The 16,665-nt window shown below is 37.9% G+C and overlaps 1 protein-coding gene across 2 annotated transcripts in view; it reads left to right on the top strand.

Moving 5' to 3' along the window:
* The window catches only part of PPEF1 (protein phosphatase, EF-hand calcium binding domain 1), a 114,009-nt gene that overhangs the window by 63,730 nt on the left and 33,614 nt on the right, over window positions 1–16,665 (top strand). For both annotated transcript variants that reach the window (XM_015564879.1, XM_006765128.2), the window contains 3 exons: window positions 1,885–2,048; window positions 7,987–8,101; window positions 11,378–11,424. In XM_015564879.1, the coding sequence (XP_015420365.1) occupies window positions 1,885–2,048; window positions 7,987–8,101; window positions 11,378–11,424 (326 nt within the window). The remainder of the gene's footprint in view (window positions 1–1,884; window positions 2,049–7,986; window positions 8,102–11,377; window positions 11,425–16,665) is intronic.

Here is a 16,665-nt window from a genome sequence, read left to right as displayed (position 1 = left end):
TCGCGAGCCACAGTTTGCCGACCACTGCTAGAGTATTGTTAATGAGAGTCACCATGCTGTACATTACTGTAGGTTGCTCTCTAATGGCCCTCTTTGGTAGGAGGGTCCCAGACAAGCTCTAACTACACCTATTTGGCAAATGTGCTCTGACCCCTAAGTAAGGTATATTTAGGGATACAACTACACTTCACATTTGAAGATCAATGGTTTTATTCTGAGGCACAGAGTATGTCAAGAACTCTGGGTGTTCCAAAGGTAAGAGGTGACCTGGAAGCAGATCTTTTCTGTGTCTTACTGCTTTAGTTGCTCAAAAGCAATTCATAGGACTTGATGGAGAGACTCTACACATCAGTTCCAGTCTGCTTTTCCATATCAGTCCCCTCCCACAGGTAGATAGCCAAAGCTGCAATACATAGAATAGGTTTAATCAGAAACTGGTGGAAGTGGGAGTGGGACAGAGTGTGTGGAAGTGTTTTAACTTTTGTTTTTGCTTTCAACATTAGCCAAAAAGTTCCTCCCAATATTTCCAGTACCCACCTGGCAAACATGTCTACTCTAAATATTCAAAATGATAGAAACTGCTTACAGACAACTTCTGATTAATGACCTTAGTAGCAATTGAGTGTTAATGAATTGAAAAGTATGTCATCATCCTCTGTATCACTTATCTGTTACTATAATAATACTGTGTATTAAACAACCACAATAGTTCAGTGGCATGTAATAAACATTTCTTTTGGCTCATCAGTCTACAGATTAGCTGAGCACGTCTGCTGTTCTTAGCAGTCTTGATTTGGCAGTTTTTTGGGTTTTGGGTGGAGTTCACTTCGCTTGTGTCTGGAGGTCTGCGGGATGGCAGCTGATCTAGGACGGCCTTGGCTAGGGTGACTCAGCTCTGCTCCCCATGGTGTTGGAGCTTTCAGTAGGCTAGCCAGGGCTTCATAGTAGTGGCATGGTTTCAAAAGCAAGAGCATGGAAACAAACAAGTCCTTGTGAGGCCTTGGCTTGGAACTGGTATGTAACACTTCCACCACTTTCTTTAGGCCAACACAAGTCACGAACCACCTTCAAGGGCTGGGGAAATAGAATCTTCAAAATCACATTAAAAAGGGCATGGCCAGAGTTTGGGATAGAGAATTGGGATCACTGTTATAATCAAACTATGATATCCCCTTTCATCTTTACCCACCTGATTTGGCTGTATTTCTGTTCTTGAGCTGAGCATTTTATGGGCAATCGAGCAAGAAAGGGACACTGGATCTCAGCATCTACCGAAATGAACAGTTGTGTCTCTGAGAGAGAGGGCCTTTGGAATTTGTGCCGATGGTTTGTCATCTTACTTTATCTGCTTTGTTACCAAAAAGAAAATCATGTCCGAAAATTTGTTTTTATGTGAAGAGGGAGACAAATCAATTACAGCTAAGTAAAATTTGAAGTGTTTAAGGGGAAAATTAAATGTTGCAATTTAATTTTTGTGTATCATGAATAGTAGCAGATATTTAAACCAAATATAATGCATTGTTATGTTTTCAACACTATTTGTAAAAATCTGAGATGTAAGAATAGACCAAAAAAAAAATGTAGAGTTAGAGCTTCAGAGCATCAAAATACCGTGAGTGATCAGTTTTCCCCGTGCTTATCCCTCCATTCCCTATTGATGAACTTACTGATTTGGTAAAATGTCCACCCAGGAAGGGATGATGGTGATTCTTGTGCATGTACCTACTGGTTTCAGAACAAATCATTCCTCATGGTTATATGTGGGATATCATGGTATTCATAACATTTAGCACAGTGTCTTACATGGGCCAGACATTCAAGAAGGTATTTATTTTATTTAAGTATGGGAATGTTGATTTTTGCCGCCCTTTCTGTTTTTTCCAGCTTTAGTAAATCGGCTGTTTGGTTGCGCCCCCCAGGACGACAGGGGTAGACAGGAATGTGTAGGGATAATAGAGGTCCCAGAATCATATAGTGGCCCTCGGCTGCAATTTCCACTCAATACTGATTCTCTTACTATAATGATTGAGGCCTTTAAGAAGCAGCAGGTAAGTGGAAGTATATATACTGCCTTGATTCTTGTACATAAAGTGTTCAATGACTATTTGTTGAATGAGTGAATGAAAACACTACAGCAGAAATGCATTCCCTTGAGGAAAACCTTCACATCAAGTGAAAGCTACCCTGCGCTTTGCTTAACCCACTGAAAGAAGTATCCTCAGGTACACAGAAACCTCCTCTGTCCATTGCTTATGGCATTTCCTTTTTCTTTTTCTGAGATATAATTCACCATAAAATTCACCATTTAAAGTATATTATTTAGTGGTTTTTAATATACTCACAAGATTGTGCAACCAATACCAATAGCTAATTCCAGAACATTTTCATCACCCAAAAAGAAATGTCATACCCATTACTATTCCTTTCTCCCCCAAACCCTGGCAACCACTGTTATACTTTCTGTCTTAATGTATTTGTCTATTCCAGATATTTCATACAAATGAAATCATATAATATATGGCTTTTTGTGTCTGACTTCTTTCATCTAGCATAATGTTTTTAAGGCTCATTCATGTCTCAGCATGTTTAGTTACTTCTTTTACTTTTATGGCTGACTAATATTCTATTGTATGGCTATACTATTTTTGTTTATCAATTTATCAATAGATGGAGTTTTGAATTTTTTCTACCTTTTGGCTATTATGAACAATGCTGCTATGAGCATATGTATAAGTTTTTGCATGAACATTTGTTTTCATTTCTCTTGAGTATATACCTACCTAGGAGTGGAATTGCTGGGTCATATGGTTACTCTATGTTTTCATTTTTGAGGAATTTCCAAACCATTTTCTGCAACTGCACCATTTTACATTCCTACCAGCAATGCATGAGGGTTCAGATTTCTCCAATTATTCTGCCAGCACTTATTATTTTCTGTTTCTTTTAATTTTTATTATAACCATCTTAGCTGTGTGTGAGGTGGTATCTCCTGGTGGTTTTGATTTGCATTTCCCTGATGACTAAAGATGTTGAGCACATTTTCATGTTTATTGGACATTTTTATACATTTTTTGGAGAAACGTCTATTCAGATCCATTGCCTTCTTTAAAATCAGATTATTTCTCTATTTATTATTCAGTTGTAGGAGTTCTTTATATATTCTGGATACAAGTCCCTTATTAGATACATGGTTTGCAAATATTTTCTCCCATTTTAAGGTTGTCTTTTGATATATACATACATACATATATATATATATATATATATATATATTTCAGAGGAAGGGAGAAGAAGAGAGAGAAATATCAATGATGAGAGAGAATCATCAATCGACTGCTTCCTGCATGCCCCCCCTCCCCACTGGGGATCAAGCCTGCAACCTGAGTATGTGCCCTGATGGGGAATCAAACCATGACCTCCTGGTTCATGGGTCTATGCTCAACCATTGGGCAACACCAGCTGCGCTTTTTCACTTTTTTGATAATGTCCTTTGATTCACAAAATTTTCTAAATTAGATGAAGTCCAACTTATCTATTTTTTTTTCTTTGGTTATTTGTGTGTTTGGTGTCATATATGAGAATTCCTTGCCAAATCCAAGGTCATGAAGATTTACCCCTATGTTTTCTTTTAAAAATTTTAAAGCTGTAGCTCTTACATTTAGGACAATGAACCATTTTCATTGATTCTTTGTAAAGTTCAACAAATTTCAAAAACCATTAGTTACCTGTTTGTGTACAACTTCAGTTAATTTCTGTCCAACTTCATTCTTTGCGTATGAGTATGTAGTTGTTCCAGAATCTTTTATTGAAGAGTCTTTTTCCCTCATTGAATGGCCTTGGTACCCTTGTCAAAAATTAATAAACCATAGATGTATGGATTTATTGCTGGACTCCCAGTTTTATTTCAGTGGTGTATGTGTCTATCCTTATGCAAGAAGCACATTGTCTATTAATATGGTATATTACAGTAATTAACTTTCTTATGTTGAACTACACTTGTATTCCTAGAATAAACCCCATTTGTTCATAGTGTATACTTTTTTAAAAATTTTGTTGGATTTGGTTTACTGATATTTTGTGAGGATTTGCATTTTATTCATAAGGGATATTGATCTGCATTTTCTTTTCTTATGATGTCTTTATCTGGCTTTGGTATCAGGATAATACTGACCTCATAGAATGATTTAGGAATTATTTCCTTTTCTTTCTTTCTCTCTCTTTCTTTCTTTCTTTCTTTCTTTCTTTCTTTCTTTCTTTCTTTCTTTTCTTTTCTTTTCTTTTCTTTTTTTCTTTTGTTTTGCAAGAGTTTGAGAAGGATTAGTGTTAATTCTTTAAATGTTTAGTAGAGTTCACCAATAAAGCTGCCTGGTCTTGGATTTTTATTTGTTAGGAGGTTTTTGATTAATGATTCAATCTCTACTTGTTCTAGATCTATTTGTATTGTCTGTTTTTTTCTTGAGTCAGGTTTGGTAATTTGTATGTTTCTAAGATTTTGTCCATTTTATCTAAGTTATCTAATTTATTTGTGTACAATTGTTCATGATACTCTCATAATTCTCTTTATTTATTTTCTAAAATTCTCACCCGAGGACATGCTTTCATTGATTTGAGAAAGAGAGAGAGTGAGAGAGAGAGAGAGAGAGAGAGAGAGGGAGAGAGAGATGTGGAGGTGTGGAGGTGTGAAACACTGTTTGGTTGCCTCCTGTATGTGCCCCAACCAGGGATCAAACCCGCAACCTATACCCTGACTGGAAATCGAACCCAAGACCTATCTGTGTATGGGACGATGCTCCAACCAACTGAGCCACCATTGGTCAGGGCTCTTTTTATTTCTTTAGGGTCAGTGGGGATGTCCCCACTTTCATTTCTGATTATAGTTATTTGCATTTTCACTATTTTTTTCTTGGTCAAGGTAGCTAATGGTTTTTGAATTTTGTTGAACTTTACAAAGAATCAGCTTTTGGTTTTGTTGGTTCTCCCTATTGATTTTCTGTTCTCTATTTAATTTATCTGTACTCTGATCCTTATTTTCTTCCTTCAGCTAGTTTTTAGTTTAGTTTGCTCTTATTTTTCTAACTCCTTAGTGTTAAGTGAGACTTTTCAATTGAAATCTTTTTTAATGTGGGTATTTACAGCTATAAATTTATGTCTGAGCATCACTTTTGCTTTATCCCATAAGTTTTGATATATTGTGTTTTCATATTCATTCATCTCAAAGTTATTTTCTTTTTAAAAATTTGTGTGTTGAGAGAGAGAGAGAGAGAGAGAGAGAGAGAGAGAGAGAGAGAGAGATTTGTTGTTCCTCTTATTTGTGCTTTCATTGATTAATTCTTGTGCCCTGATCGGGGATTGAACCCGCAACCTTGGTGTATCAGGATGATGCTCTAACCAACTGAGCTACCTGGCCAGGGCAATCTCAGAGTATTTTCTAATTTCCTTTGTGATTTTTTTTGACCCATCATTTGTTTAAGAGAATGTTGTTTGATTTCCACATATTTATTTGTGAATTTTCTAGTTTTTCTTCTGTTACTGACTTTTAGTTTCATTTCATTATAGTCAGAGAAAATACTTTGCATGATTCTAATCTTTTAAAATTTATTGAGGCAAAAGATTTATACAATCTGAAGAAAGACAGCCCAATAAATTCAATTAAAAAATAAAAGCTATTGAGGCTTGCTTTGTGGCCCAACATCTGAACTATTCTGGGGAATATTCTATGTGCACTTGTAAAAAATGTGTAGTCTGTGATTGTTGGGTGGAGCATTCCATAGATATTTTTTCGGTATAATTGTGTGTGTGGTCTCTGGTGTTTCTGTTTCTTTAGCTTGTGTTCAGCTAATGTTTTGACGGAATCTCCTTGAACCCCAGGAGCTATTTAAAAAAAATGGAAAAAAGAAAAACCCAGCCTTTGCGGATAGGGTCTATATTGGTACACCCCTTCACTTCCTGGCCAGGCTGTTTACAAATTTGTCTTAGCCTTTACATCCTGCTTGCACTGAGCCATTTTTAAGATGCCTTTTCCTGATTTAGCCTTTGCTTGGTAATTATAAATTTTGACTATTTTCCAGAGCTCTGACAAAGTTGATTATGACAGTATTTTTTTTTTTTGCTTGATATTTTTAAAGTGTTTCTGTGAAGGGATGGGCTTTGGAGGTACCTGCACCATTATTTTCTCTACCATTACCCCAAAACTCTCATTCTCAGGTAGGACACTAAGGACATACCTTAGGAATAAGAGTGAATTAGAAATAGACTGGGCATTGAAGCAAAGTTTTGAATCCTCTAATTGCTGAGATTGAAATATCATCTTAGACAGCTTGTGCTCCTAGCCAGATGGCAAAAGAAAATTTAAATCTTCTCTGCAAGAAAATAGGCCTCACGTTATTTCTCCAAGTTTTCATATACCATGTCTAGTCAATACAAATATTAACTAGGGACAGGAGGATACAGGATTCATGAAAGAACACTGAGAATTTAGAATTCTTTTGTAGGGCAAATCCTTAGTAGTCTGCCAGTTCTTGGATAGACAGGAAAGATGGGTCTCTCCCTCTAATCAACTTCCAGGAGTCCTTCTATTTCCTCCTAATTCTTGCATTACTTCAAGTACTGACTCCTGTCTTTGGACAAAATTAATAATGAAAATTCTCCAAATTTAAAACATATGTTTTTGGGGTCTGGGATAGAAAACAATTTTATTATTTTAGTAGCTAGGAAAATGTAAATTTCAGGATACCATGAGTCATGATTCTTCCAAAGGGTTCAATATGTTCTGAATTCCATACCCAAAGCAGTAACTGAACAATATGTAGATATGACCCCTCTCTCAGCCTTCAGTAATCTAAACGAGTTCTGTCTAATAGAAATTTAATGTGAGTCACATATTTTAAAATTTTCAAGTAGTCCCATTAAAAAAGTAAAAAGAAACAGGAGAAATTAATTTTAATAATATGTTATTTAATCCAGCATATATAATTGTTTTAATATGTTAAAAGTTTTTAATGCAACATTTAACTTTTTTTCAAACTAAGTCTTTGAAATATGGTATGTATTTTGTGCCTATAGCATATCTCAGTTTCAACTAGCCACATTTCAAGTGGTCAGTAGCCCCATGGGACTAGTGGCTACTATATTAGGACTGCCAATAGTCCTGACCCATAAAGTGGTGTTAACATCTGTTAAATTTTTATTGGCTGTATTACTTTTTGGCTTATGTATTTGGAATATTTTATAATTAAAAAAAGGGAGAACAACACACTGGATTTAAAACAAAAACCCTAGAGGAGAAAACAGAGTAAATCTGTCCAAAACAATGATTTCATCAAGAATTTAATTGGAGAGCAATGGAATGAATGGTCATAATAGGAGATAATCCAAATGGTTTATTTGGGTTTTGTATATGTTTTATACTTAGACCGTACAATATGAACATGCTTGCTGTTCTGTAAACTCACACAATCTGTGTACCAACAATTGAGCCACACATGGGACTCCTGGCTTCCTTTTGAGATCTCTCAGAATGCAGCACCTAGTTTCCATCCTAGGTGGCAGGATGTTACAGACGAATATAAAGCAGCCCCTCTTCATCAGTCTCTCTCTACTTCTCATTCTCTCTCCTTACCCTCCTTTTTATTTATTTATTTTCACACTTCCTTAGGGCAAAGGAGTCTCCTATTTTTCCCATCACTTCTCTTGGAATTTACTGACCAAGAATAACCAGAAATGTTCTGTAAATGGGTGATGTCAAGAGCATGGAAGTATAAATGTCCTAGGTACCATTCATTCATTCATTCACTTTACAAATCTCTAGTGAGGGATTATTATATGCCAGATACTGTGCTGAAATAATCTATTTGAGACTGATTTAGAGATGGTCCTGAAATACAGCTACCTGAAATGTGTTCATATGCTCCACCTTTATAGCTTTCTATTCAGTCATGCCTTTTTTCCTACTTCGTCATATCTTTTTCTTCTGTTTTGCCCTCACAGATACTCCATGCCTATTATGTTTTAGAGATACTATTCGAAACTAAGGAAGCCTTGAAGCAAATGCCAAATTTTAATCATATAAGAACTTGTCCCACCAAAGAGATAACAATCTGTGGTAAGTTTTGGAGCAGAGTTGCCAAATTAATATTTTAGAGCCTCTTGGTTCCACGTCATTTGCCTAACTTGAAAACTGCATAAATTGGACTGTGTTAAGGGAAAAGTGTTAATATAGAGTTATCTATCATGATAATACTGTTCCCCATCTTGTCTTTGTTTTGCATACCAGCTGGCAGGAATTAATTATGTGAGAAATTAAAGAACCCACAGCTTTTTATAAAGGCAGCATTTTAATACAGAAACCACCCATGGGTGGAATAAGTGTTCTTTGCCCTCTGTCTGGCTCTCGTTATCTTTGTTCCATGTTGCTTTTCCCAGGTGGGCCTCTGCATGCCACTTATGCTGGGAAGAGAAAAGCTGAAGGCAGGGTGGAGATTAAAGTCTTCTCTGCTTTTGGCTGCTGTTTTAGATTTTCCCAACTGGTCTCTGCAGCTTTTAGAAGAGTGGGAATGTCCCAGAAATCTGTTCCTTGTTCTTCTAAATAACAAGATTGAGATTGTGTTATCCTATAGGCCAGCCTGGTAGGATATTGCTTCAAGAAACAGTACACATTGAAATTCAACACAGTTGGTGCTCTCAGCATGCTTGCAACTGTCTGAGAATGGAGTGCGTGGAAGGAACAGCAACTCCTTTAACTTCTAATTAAGCCTTTAGGTTACAAAACAGTGATTGTTATTTTCCAAATCAATTTTTAGCCCGTGTTTCTTTTACTCTGGCAGGTAGAAGTAGATTTGACAATCTAATTAAACCATTTCCATTTCTAGCATCTGATAGTGGTGACAGGGACTTGATGTAGCAGCACATACTTCATGACATGCCTTGACTCAGGTTTTTGAAGAGCCTTCAATGGTTTAATTCCAACCTAATCAGGCCACCACATCTCTGCCAAGCAGATGAGGCATCTCAGCAGTGGGGGCCTTTTATTCAAGGCTTCTCCCACTCTTACTTTTCATGGAAACAAAGGATTTGGAGTCATGAGACTTAGGAAGCCATGCCTATGCATGAAGCCTATGGAGCCAGGGCTAGATTTGCTATCGGAGTGTATATAATAGGCCAAACAGAGTAGGGCCTGTCCCCGCCTATTTTCAGTATATCTCCAGGTGCCATTGTGACTTTTCTTTGGATAAAAGGATCTGGAAGAAGACATGAATTAATTGGAGGACATGGAATCCTGGAATCACAGCAATGAGAAGTTCTTACAGAGACCATCTGTCTAACATGCCAAGCTTACTCAGCTGGTTAGTGACAGGGTCAGGATTAAAATCAGGCCCTCTGGTTAGAGCCAGCTGCATATCTGCTATTTTAACTCCACATCATGTACTGCTCTGATTGATGTTTCATTTTCCATCGTGAGACAAAGATTAGGGAATATAGATTGATGGGACAGTTCCATTCATTTAATGATCCCTGCATCTTAGGCATTTACTTCTAAGCTTTTCTCACATAGCACCATTGGTAAAAGGAAAAGCCAAGGTCAGTAGGTTCCCATAGCATGGGAATTATTTTCTATTTTTAATAACCCCATTGAACTTATAAAAATTGGCCATTATTTAAAATAAAATTTAACATTAGGTTCATATTTTTAAAAACATCTTCTGTTTAAGTTAGTAGTAGGAGAGGGAAAGAAATTGTGATGTAATTTTACCATTATCTTAATTTCCAGATGCATATTTTATATGCACATCTAAACATGCTACATGGTTCTCAATATGCATGAAATATAGGAGGTGTTTTATGCTCACTTCTGCAGCACATATACTAAAATTGGAACGATACAGAGAAGGTTAGCATGGCCTCTGTGCAAGGATGACATACACACAAGAAATATAGGAGGTGTTTTAGTCTACAATTATGTTATAAATCATAACCAATTTTGCACTCATGTTTTTGTTTGCAGTGGAAGTACCTTTCTGTAGCTATCTTTCCATGATATGGCTTTTATTGTTTGCTGCCCAAGTAGAAGTTAAAAATGTTTTTATAGTCTCTACTCTTAATATGCTGAAACCAATTCATTTTTAGCTTCAACAGTTCTGTCTATCCAAATCTTTGAAAGATGAATCACCCTGAAGCCAATTAGAAAAATAAAATGAGTAAAAAATATATTTAACTGATAAGTAAAAAGTCCTTCCATTTTTATTTTTTAGATTTAGAGTGAGACCACATGAAATCATGAGATTTAAGTATACAATAGTATTAATATGCTCTTAATGTTAATATTACAGTCATTTTATGAATAAGTGCTGGTGATAAGTATTTTAATTTTATCATTCCCATTATAATTGAAGTATTTTGTTGCATATATTTGTTTGAATTTGGTTGTGGGTTTTTAAACAAATTGAGAAAATTTTTTTCCAAATTAAATTCTATTTGGTAATTAAGTTGGATACAAAGAGTAAATATTTATGATCAGAGCTTATGAAAGATAAATATTTACCTAGAAATAATTATTCAAGTAGGCCTTTTAAATATTCATATTTTCACTCTTGTTTTTAAATTAATGGCTTCATATATTCATATGGTTTCCCTTAGTTGGCTGAGTTTTATAAAGCAATGCTTTCCTTTTAATTTTTTTACAACTGTCTCATCAAAAGAATGTGAGCCATCTACTCATACTTTTTAAGTTTCTAATTCAACTGCCTGAACATATTCTTTAAAACATGGCTTTAAAAAGCTACGTATTTAGCAATTAAATGTATTTATTGAGTTCCTGCTATGCACTGGGTATAGAGGAAACACATGGGTGGTGTTTTTTTTTAACACATGGGTGTTTGATGCCAGGATAGATATTATTGCTGCTTTAGAGATTATATTACAGAATAATCGATGAGGGCTTTAGTTTGGAAATGAGATAAAAATTGGGTTTGAATTCCAGCTCTGACACTTGGTGGTTAGGTAACTTTACATAAGTTACTTAACTACTCTGAGCCTCATTTGTAAAATGAGAATAATGAAAATAATATCCATCTGATAGAGTGGTTATAAGGACTGAACAAGATAATTAATGTAAACCTGTAATATAGTGCTTGGCACAGACTAAGGTAAGCACTGCGTAAATGGCAGGAGTGAATAGATAATTGCAATATTGGATGCTGTCCTCTATAGAAAGGGGACAAAGTTTCCATAGCACCCTGGAATTAATATCATCACAGGGTAAAAACCCAATGCCCCGAGAATGGTTGGACTATATTAGCAATATTTCAGTTTGTAAAATTCTGTAACAAAATGGGCATTTTCTTGTTTCCTACTGAAGAATGATTTTTCATTTGCCTTCCAGGCGATTTACATGGAAAATTAGAGGATCTCCTTTTGATCTTCTCCAAGGTAAGTGATTATTTTGCTAAATATTTGCATTTTTGTTGGGAGCAATCCTAGGGCAGATAATATTTGTTTTATTAGGGATGTGTACAAATAGAGATGAAATATAGCAGCTTTTATGCAAGAAGCTGAAAGATTTGTAGAGGGATAGCCTTTGGGTTTTTCTTACACATATTTCATAATTTTTTAAATTTAATTTGGGTCTTTGTTCAATGTTATTGTTATCTGTATAGCCCTTGGGATTTGTACCTGATTGTATTTGGGGTCTTTATTACATCATAGATGTCTAGATGGCACGGGATGGGGAGGGGAGCAGTCTGTTTTATTTTATTTTGTTCAGAAGTGAGCATATCACATACCAGTCTTCTCTTCCAATGCATACTAATTATGTCTGGAAGGAGTCTCCACAGTAAGTTCCACATTGCTCTCTTCTCTAACTGATTCACCATTGCTGGGCTCAGTTGCTCTTCCAGTGCCATGGCTCCTCTTCATTTGTTGGGTTTTGATGGTGGGGGTCCACACAGAGGACACAGAGCAGCTTGGTCTGCATGGGATTTCTCTGCATCTCTTGGATTGGAATCAATTCTCTCTCTGACTCAGCTGTTGTCAACTGAATGTTTGCTTCTGGGATGGCTGCATGTAGAAAACTGACCCTGAGGTGATCACTGCCTTCACAGTGACATCCCTTTTATCTGTCTCTGATTAATGTGTCATCCCCACAAGTAGCATGTTGAATAATTGGGCACAGCATAGGTGTCTCAAATGGACTGAAATAAAATATATTCTCATTATTATGGTGGCCATTCAGTTCTACTCTTTGGAGACTGTGAGAGCTTAAGTCACATAACATCATAAACCTTAATTTTTCTTTTGGCTACAATATTCTTGAGCTTCCACCTCATAAGAGATTTTCTTATGAATAAAATAACAAATATTCAAAAGCACTTTTAAGTACTAAGTTATTATAGAAATGAAAGGTTTGCATGTCATCTATTCAGAATGGAAGCTTGGAAGGAAAAGGAGCAGACCAAACCAGGAATGGATGAATGGAGCTGGCACTTAGGAGGTGATTCCGTTGAGACTGCAGGAGGCCTAAGCAAGGATCTAGAGCATGATAGCCATAGAGTGGGGTCAGAGGAAATGGGAGGCTGCCCAGGTAGTTGGTTGGTGTCAGGAAGTCCAGCCAAAGGTTTGCTGGTAGGGAGCTGAGGGTGCTGGCAAAAGAGCAGTCTAGCTGGTCAGGGAAGGAAGAGAAGCCAGATGGGCCAATCAACTGGGAGAAATGGGAGGAGTGATGGTTGGTATGTTCTCTAAGGGAAGGGAGCAGACTAACTGGGGTTAGGGCCTTAGGAACAGAATGGATGGGAAGTTGCAAGGGCGTAATCTTAGGGGGTGAATGGGTCCAAGGTGAAGTCCAGAAAGTGGGCAACTGAAGTAAGTAAAAGAGAATAGTGGCCATGAGGAGGTCAAGCATCTGGAAAGCAGGCGTATTAAGTGAGTTTGTGACAGGACTAAGAGATTGGAAGCAGGGGAAGGAAGTGTAGCCACAGGTCATGGGCCTAGAAGGAAGAGTAGAAGCTTTTACCTGATGCTGGCAACATAAAAAGCTGGGTTGGTGTTTGAGTGGCTCTGAGGAGTAAGTAGACCTTCCCCCACTCCTAACTCTAAGGTGTCCATCCTGTGGGAGAATAGATCCTTTCCTCCCATAGGGCTGCAGGAGCCAGGAGTACAGCAGTGTCTTTAAGATAGGCCCAGATTTCCAGAGGGAAGTCTTTCTGAATGAGTTGAAGGCAGAAGGGAGTTTATTTACTATGAAATGGGGATTCTACTGTCCAAACCAGAAAGCTATGATAGAGATAGAAATGATAGAATGGTGAGAGGACACCAAGGAATTGCAGTTTGGGGAATAGAATTTGTGGAACTCTATATAGCACCATATAAATGTTCAGAAGTTCAGACCCGGTATTGTTGACAATTATAATGTGAGGAAGGAGGAGGGGGAGAGGTGTATGTGGAATAACCACAGAAGAAAATCTGTTAATGATTGCTCTGGAAGTTTTGGGAAATACATAAAAGGGAAAATAGTTGAGTAAATTAAATGGGGAAAGTGACTTCCAAGGCATTTAGAAAAGAAAATTTCTCGAGTGGTAGTTGAAGCTACTAAGGTGTGATCAGGGAAAGGCCTCTGGAGTAGACTTGAGAAAAGAGAGAATTCCAACATATTGCTTTAATGCCATTGGTAAACTATATGGAATATATACTAGTAAAACTGGAAGGTGCTAATGTAAAGATCAAACAGGAGGAGGTGGGTGGTAAGAAGTACTATAAAAAGAACTAAAGGTGAAAATATAGCTTTCACATGAGAGCAAGAAATATTTTGAGAGTTAACCAATGAGAGTGTTCACGAAGTAGAGATTGAGAGGCCAGTGATGAAAGAGTGGGCACTATTATTTGGGATGGATTTGGGTAGAGGGAGGTGAGAGGCTTGTTTGGAAAGCAGAAGCCTGCAAGAGCCATGAATTAGCATTTTAAAGGCTTTAGTGAAAAGCAGGTAAAATGCACCTTAGACATGGAAAAAAACACATGCACCAGAATCTGGAAATTGCCTGATTTAAAAGGGGAAATTGCGGAAGAGGCCTTGATGACAGCAAGGTTCCACTTTAAGAAATTGAAAAGATGGTGTAATTAATGGTGTCTGAGAAGGGAGAATGACCTGGTGTGCTTATGATGATGTGAGTCTCTTAGCTTCTGGGCAATGAGAGTCCTAAATTAAGGGCTGAGAAAGAAAAGGGCAGGACAGAGTTGTCTCAGAAAGCTATGCTATTTGATGACCACTAACTTTTAAAAGTCAGTATTTTGCCTTTTTCTTTCTCATATTTTAATCCAAAGTTTAAATGAGGAATGATGATAGATGGCAGAGTATAGGCTATAGTACTTCCTGAAATCATGAATACAAACTCTTCTGAAAGCAATGTTTATACATGAATACAAATGACAGTGATATTTGTACCCCGAGGTCAAACTCCCATCTACTTATCACTTCCACAGAAACCCAGAATTAGGTAAAAAGGGTCTCTGAGCTCTTGAAATTCTTGTCCAATGCACCTTACTCACAGGAGAGGTCCTAGGCCCTTACTCAAAGACCAGTGAACATATATCCATAAAACCTTATATGACATGTTTTCTGCAAGTTTGCCAGTCTGGCTCCTCCACTCCCCAACAGATTAGGGAGTGGGAGGGGAAAGGTGAAAGTGAGATTCAGTGACAATGAAGAAAAGTAAAGCTGTTCCTGACAGTAGGAGGAGATCTAGAACTCTAAAAATGAGGCGGGCAATGAAGTAGTAATCTTCAGGGATCGGGGGCTGTGTGTATAGATTGGGAAGAGTGTTCTGTAATTCTGAGGTTTGTTCTGGCCCTCCGGTCCAGTTTAAGAACCCATTGTGGCCCTCGAGTCAAAAAGTTTGCCCACCCCTGGCCTAAGGGCATGCTTAGTTTAATGTGTCTGCATGGTCAAGAAGGTTTCAAGTTCTACAGTGTGTACTTTGTTAAGGAGTAAAGAAACAAATGCACATTTTAAAAATTCCTAGCCAAAGTGATTCAAATAATTTTAAAATGTAGTCCAGCTTTTAAAGGAGTATGCTTCAGTGATCTGGAAAATTCATTTCAGCAATGCTTGCAGTATGAGTAAGTATCATTATTGGGCCTTAGTGAACATTAAAAAAAGAGATTAGTTGAGATAAAAGTAATGGGCAAGGAAAGTAGATGAGGAGGAAAGGAAGAACATCTTAAAATGAGGAAAAGGGTGGGGAGGGGTGGATTTCTCTTTTGGCATCAAATACAAAGGTCGCCTGTGAAGGGATTACAACAGGTGCTACGACCCAAGCAATCGCTTGATTGCTTCAGGAAATGGTAGAGTTTCTGTGATGGTGCTGATTCTCACTGTGATATTCAATGCATCCACAGCATGTTCAATCCTGATTACTGGTAATGCCCTGCATGTGGGGCTTTCCTCCGGTTCATTCATAGGAGCGCATAGGATTGAGCTGCCTCACTGTAATCCATGGGCTAGCTGTCTTCTGTTTAGAAAAAGTTAGAGACCATGCTTTAACTGATCCTTATTTAACATTATCAACCTATCTTAATTTTATTCATGAAAATTATTTTTAGTTTATTCAAGCTCCGATTGAACTTGAATGATAGGGAATAGTTTGGCAAACTACATCCTCTTGGAGATTCTTGGAGCTATAAATGACCATGTTTATATTATGCTCCCACTAACTGATTCTTCTCTATCAACCCAAAGTAGAAACCAGGAAAACCTCAGGCTTTGAAATCAGGAAAAATTTTATCTTTCAGTTTGTGTTTTGCTAGACAATTTCTTCTTCGTCAGTTCTTTTAGACAGTACTAGAGGCCCAGTGCCGTGCACTGGTGGGGTCCCTCGGCCTGGCTTGTGGGGATCAGGCTGAAACTGGCTCTATGACATCCCCCAAGGGGTCCCAGATTGTGAGAGGGCAGTTCTCAGGTGACACATTCCGGAATTGGGCTCCCTCCTCTCTGGTTCCAGGTGTGTCACCCGAGAACCACTGCTGTCAAGTGACCACAACTCGGCAGTTCCTGTGTTGAGTGTCTGCCCCATGGTGGTCAGTGTGCATCATAGCTATCGGACAGTCGGGCAGTTTATATATATAAGTTACTTACGAGTTTCCCAACTAACGAGTTTTTCGAGATACGAGCCGTCGCTCGGCCGATTTTTTGCTTTGAGTTGCGAGCTAAAATTCAGGTTGCGAGCCCGCTTCAGAAACCCCACCGCTAGCTGATGCAGCGAACGTCACAGTGAACGGCACAACATCAGCCCAGCATCACGTGTCTCACTCGTTCACAACTGATTTGACATACGAGTAATTTTAGTTACGAGCTCCGTCACGGAACAAATTAAACTTGTAAGTCAAGGCCCCACTGTATATAGATAGGATGAGTAGGCTGCAGGACTGGGTCCTGCCCAAGGCCAAACAAGGGCATAGCCTGAGAGCAAAAGTTGTAATGTAGGGTTCTCTGAGATGCCTCATCACATTACTTTAATATATATATATATACTAGAGGCCTGGTGCACAAAATTTGTGTACTCGGGGGGAGGAGGGTCCCTCAGCCTGGCCTGCACTCTCTCGCAGTCCAGGAGCCCTCAGGGGATGTGCGACTGATGGCTTAGGCCCGCTCCCCAGGGACATCTGTCACTTGGACATCCTTAG

This window comes from Myotis davidii, unplaced genomic scaffold (genome assembly GCF_000327345.1).
Source record: "Myotis davidii unplaced genomic scaffold, ASM32734v1 scaffold161, whole genome shotgun sequence".
In the NCBI taxonomy this organism is placed as follows: Eukaryota; Metazoa; Chordata; class Mammalia; order Chiroptera; family Vespertilionidae; genus Myotis; species Myotis davidii.
The sequence above is the reverse complement of the archived record's forward strand: the minus strand, read 5'-3'. Positions and strand labels throughout refer to the sequence as shown.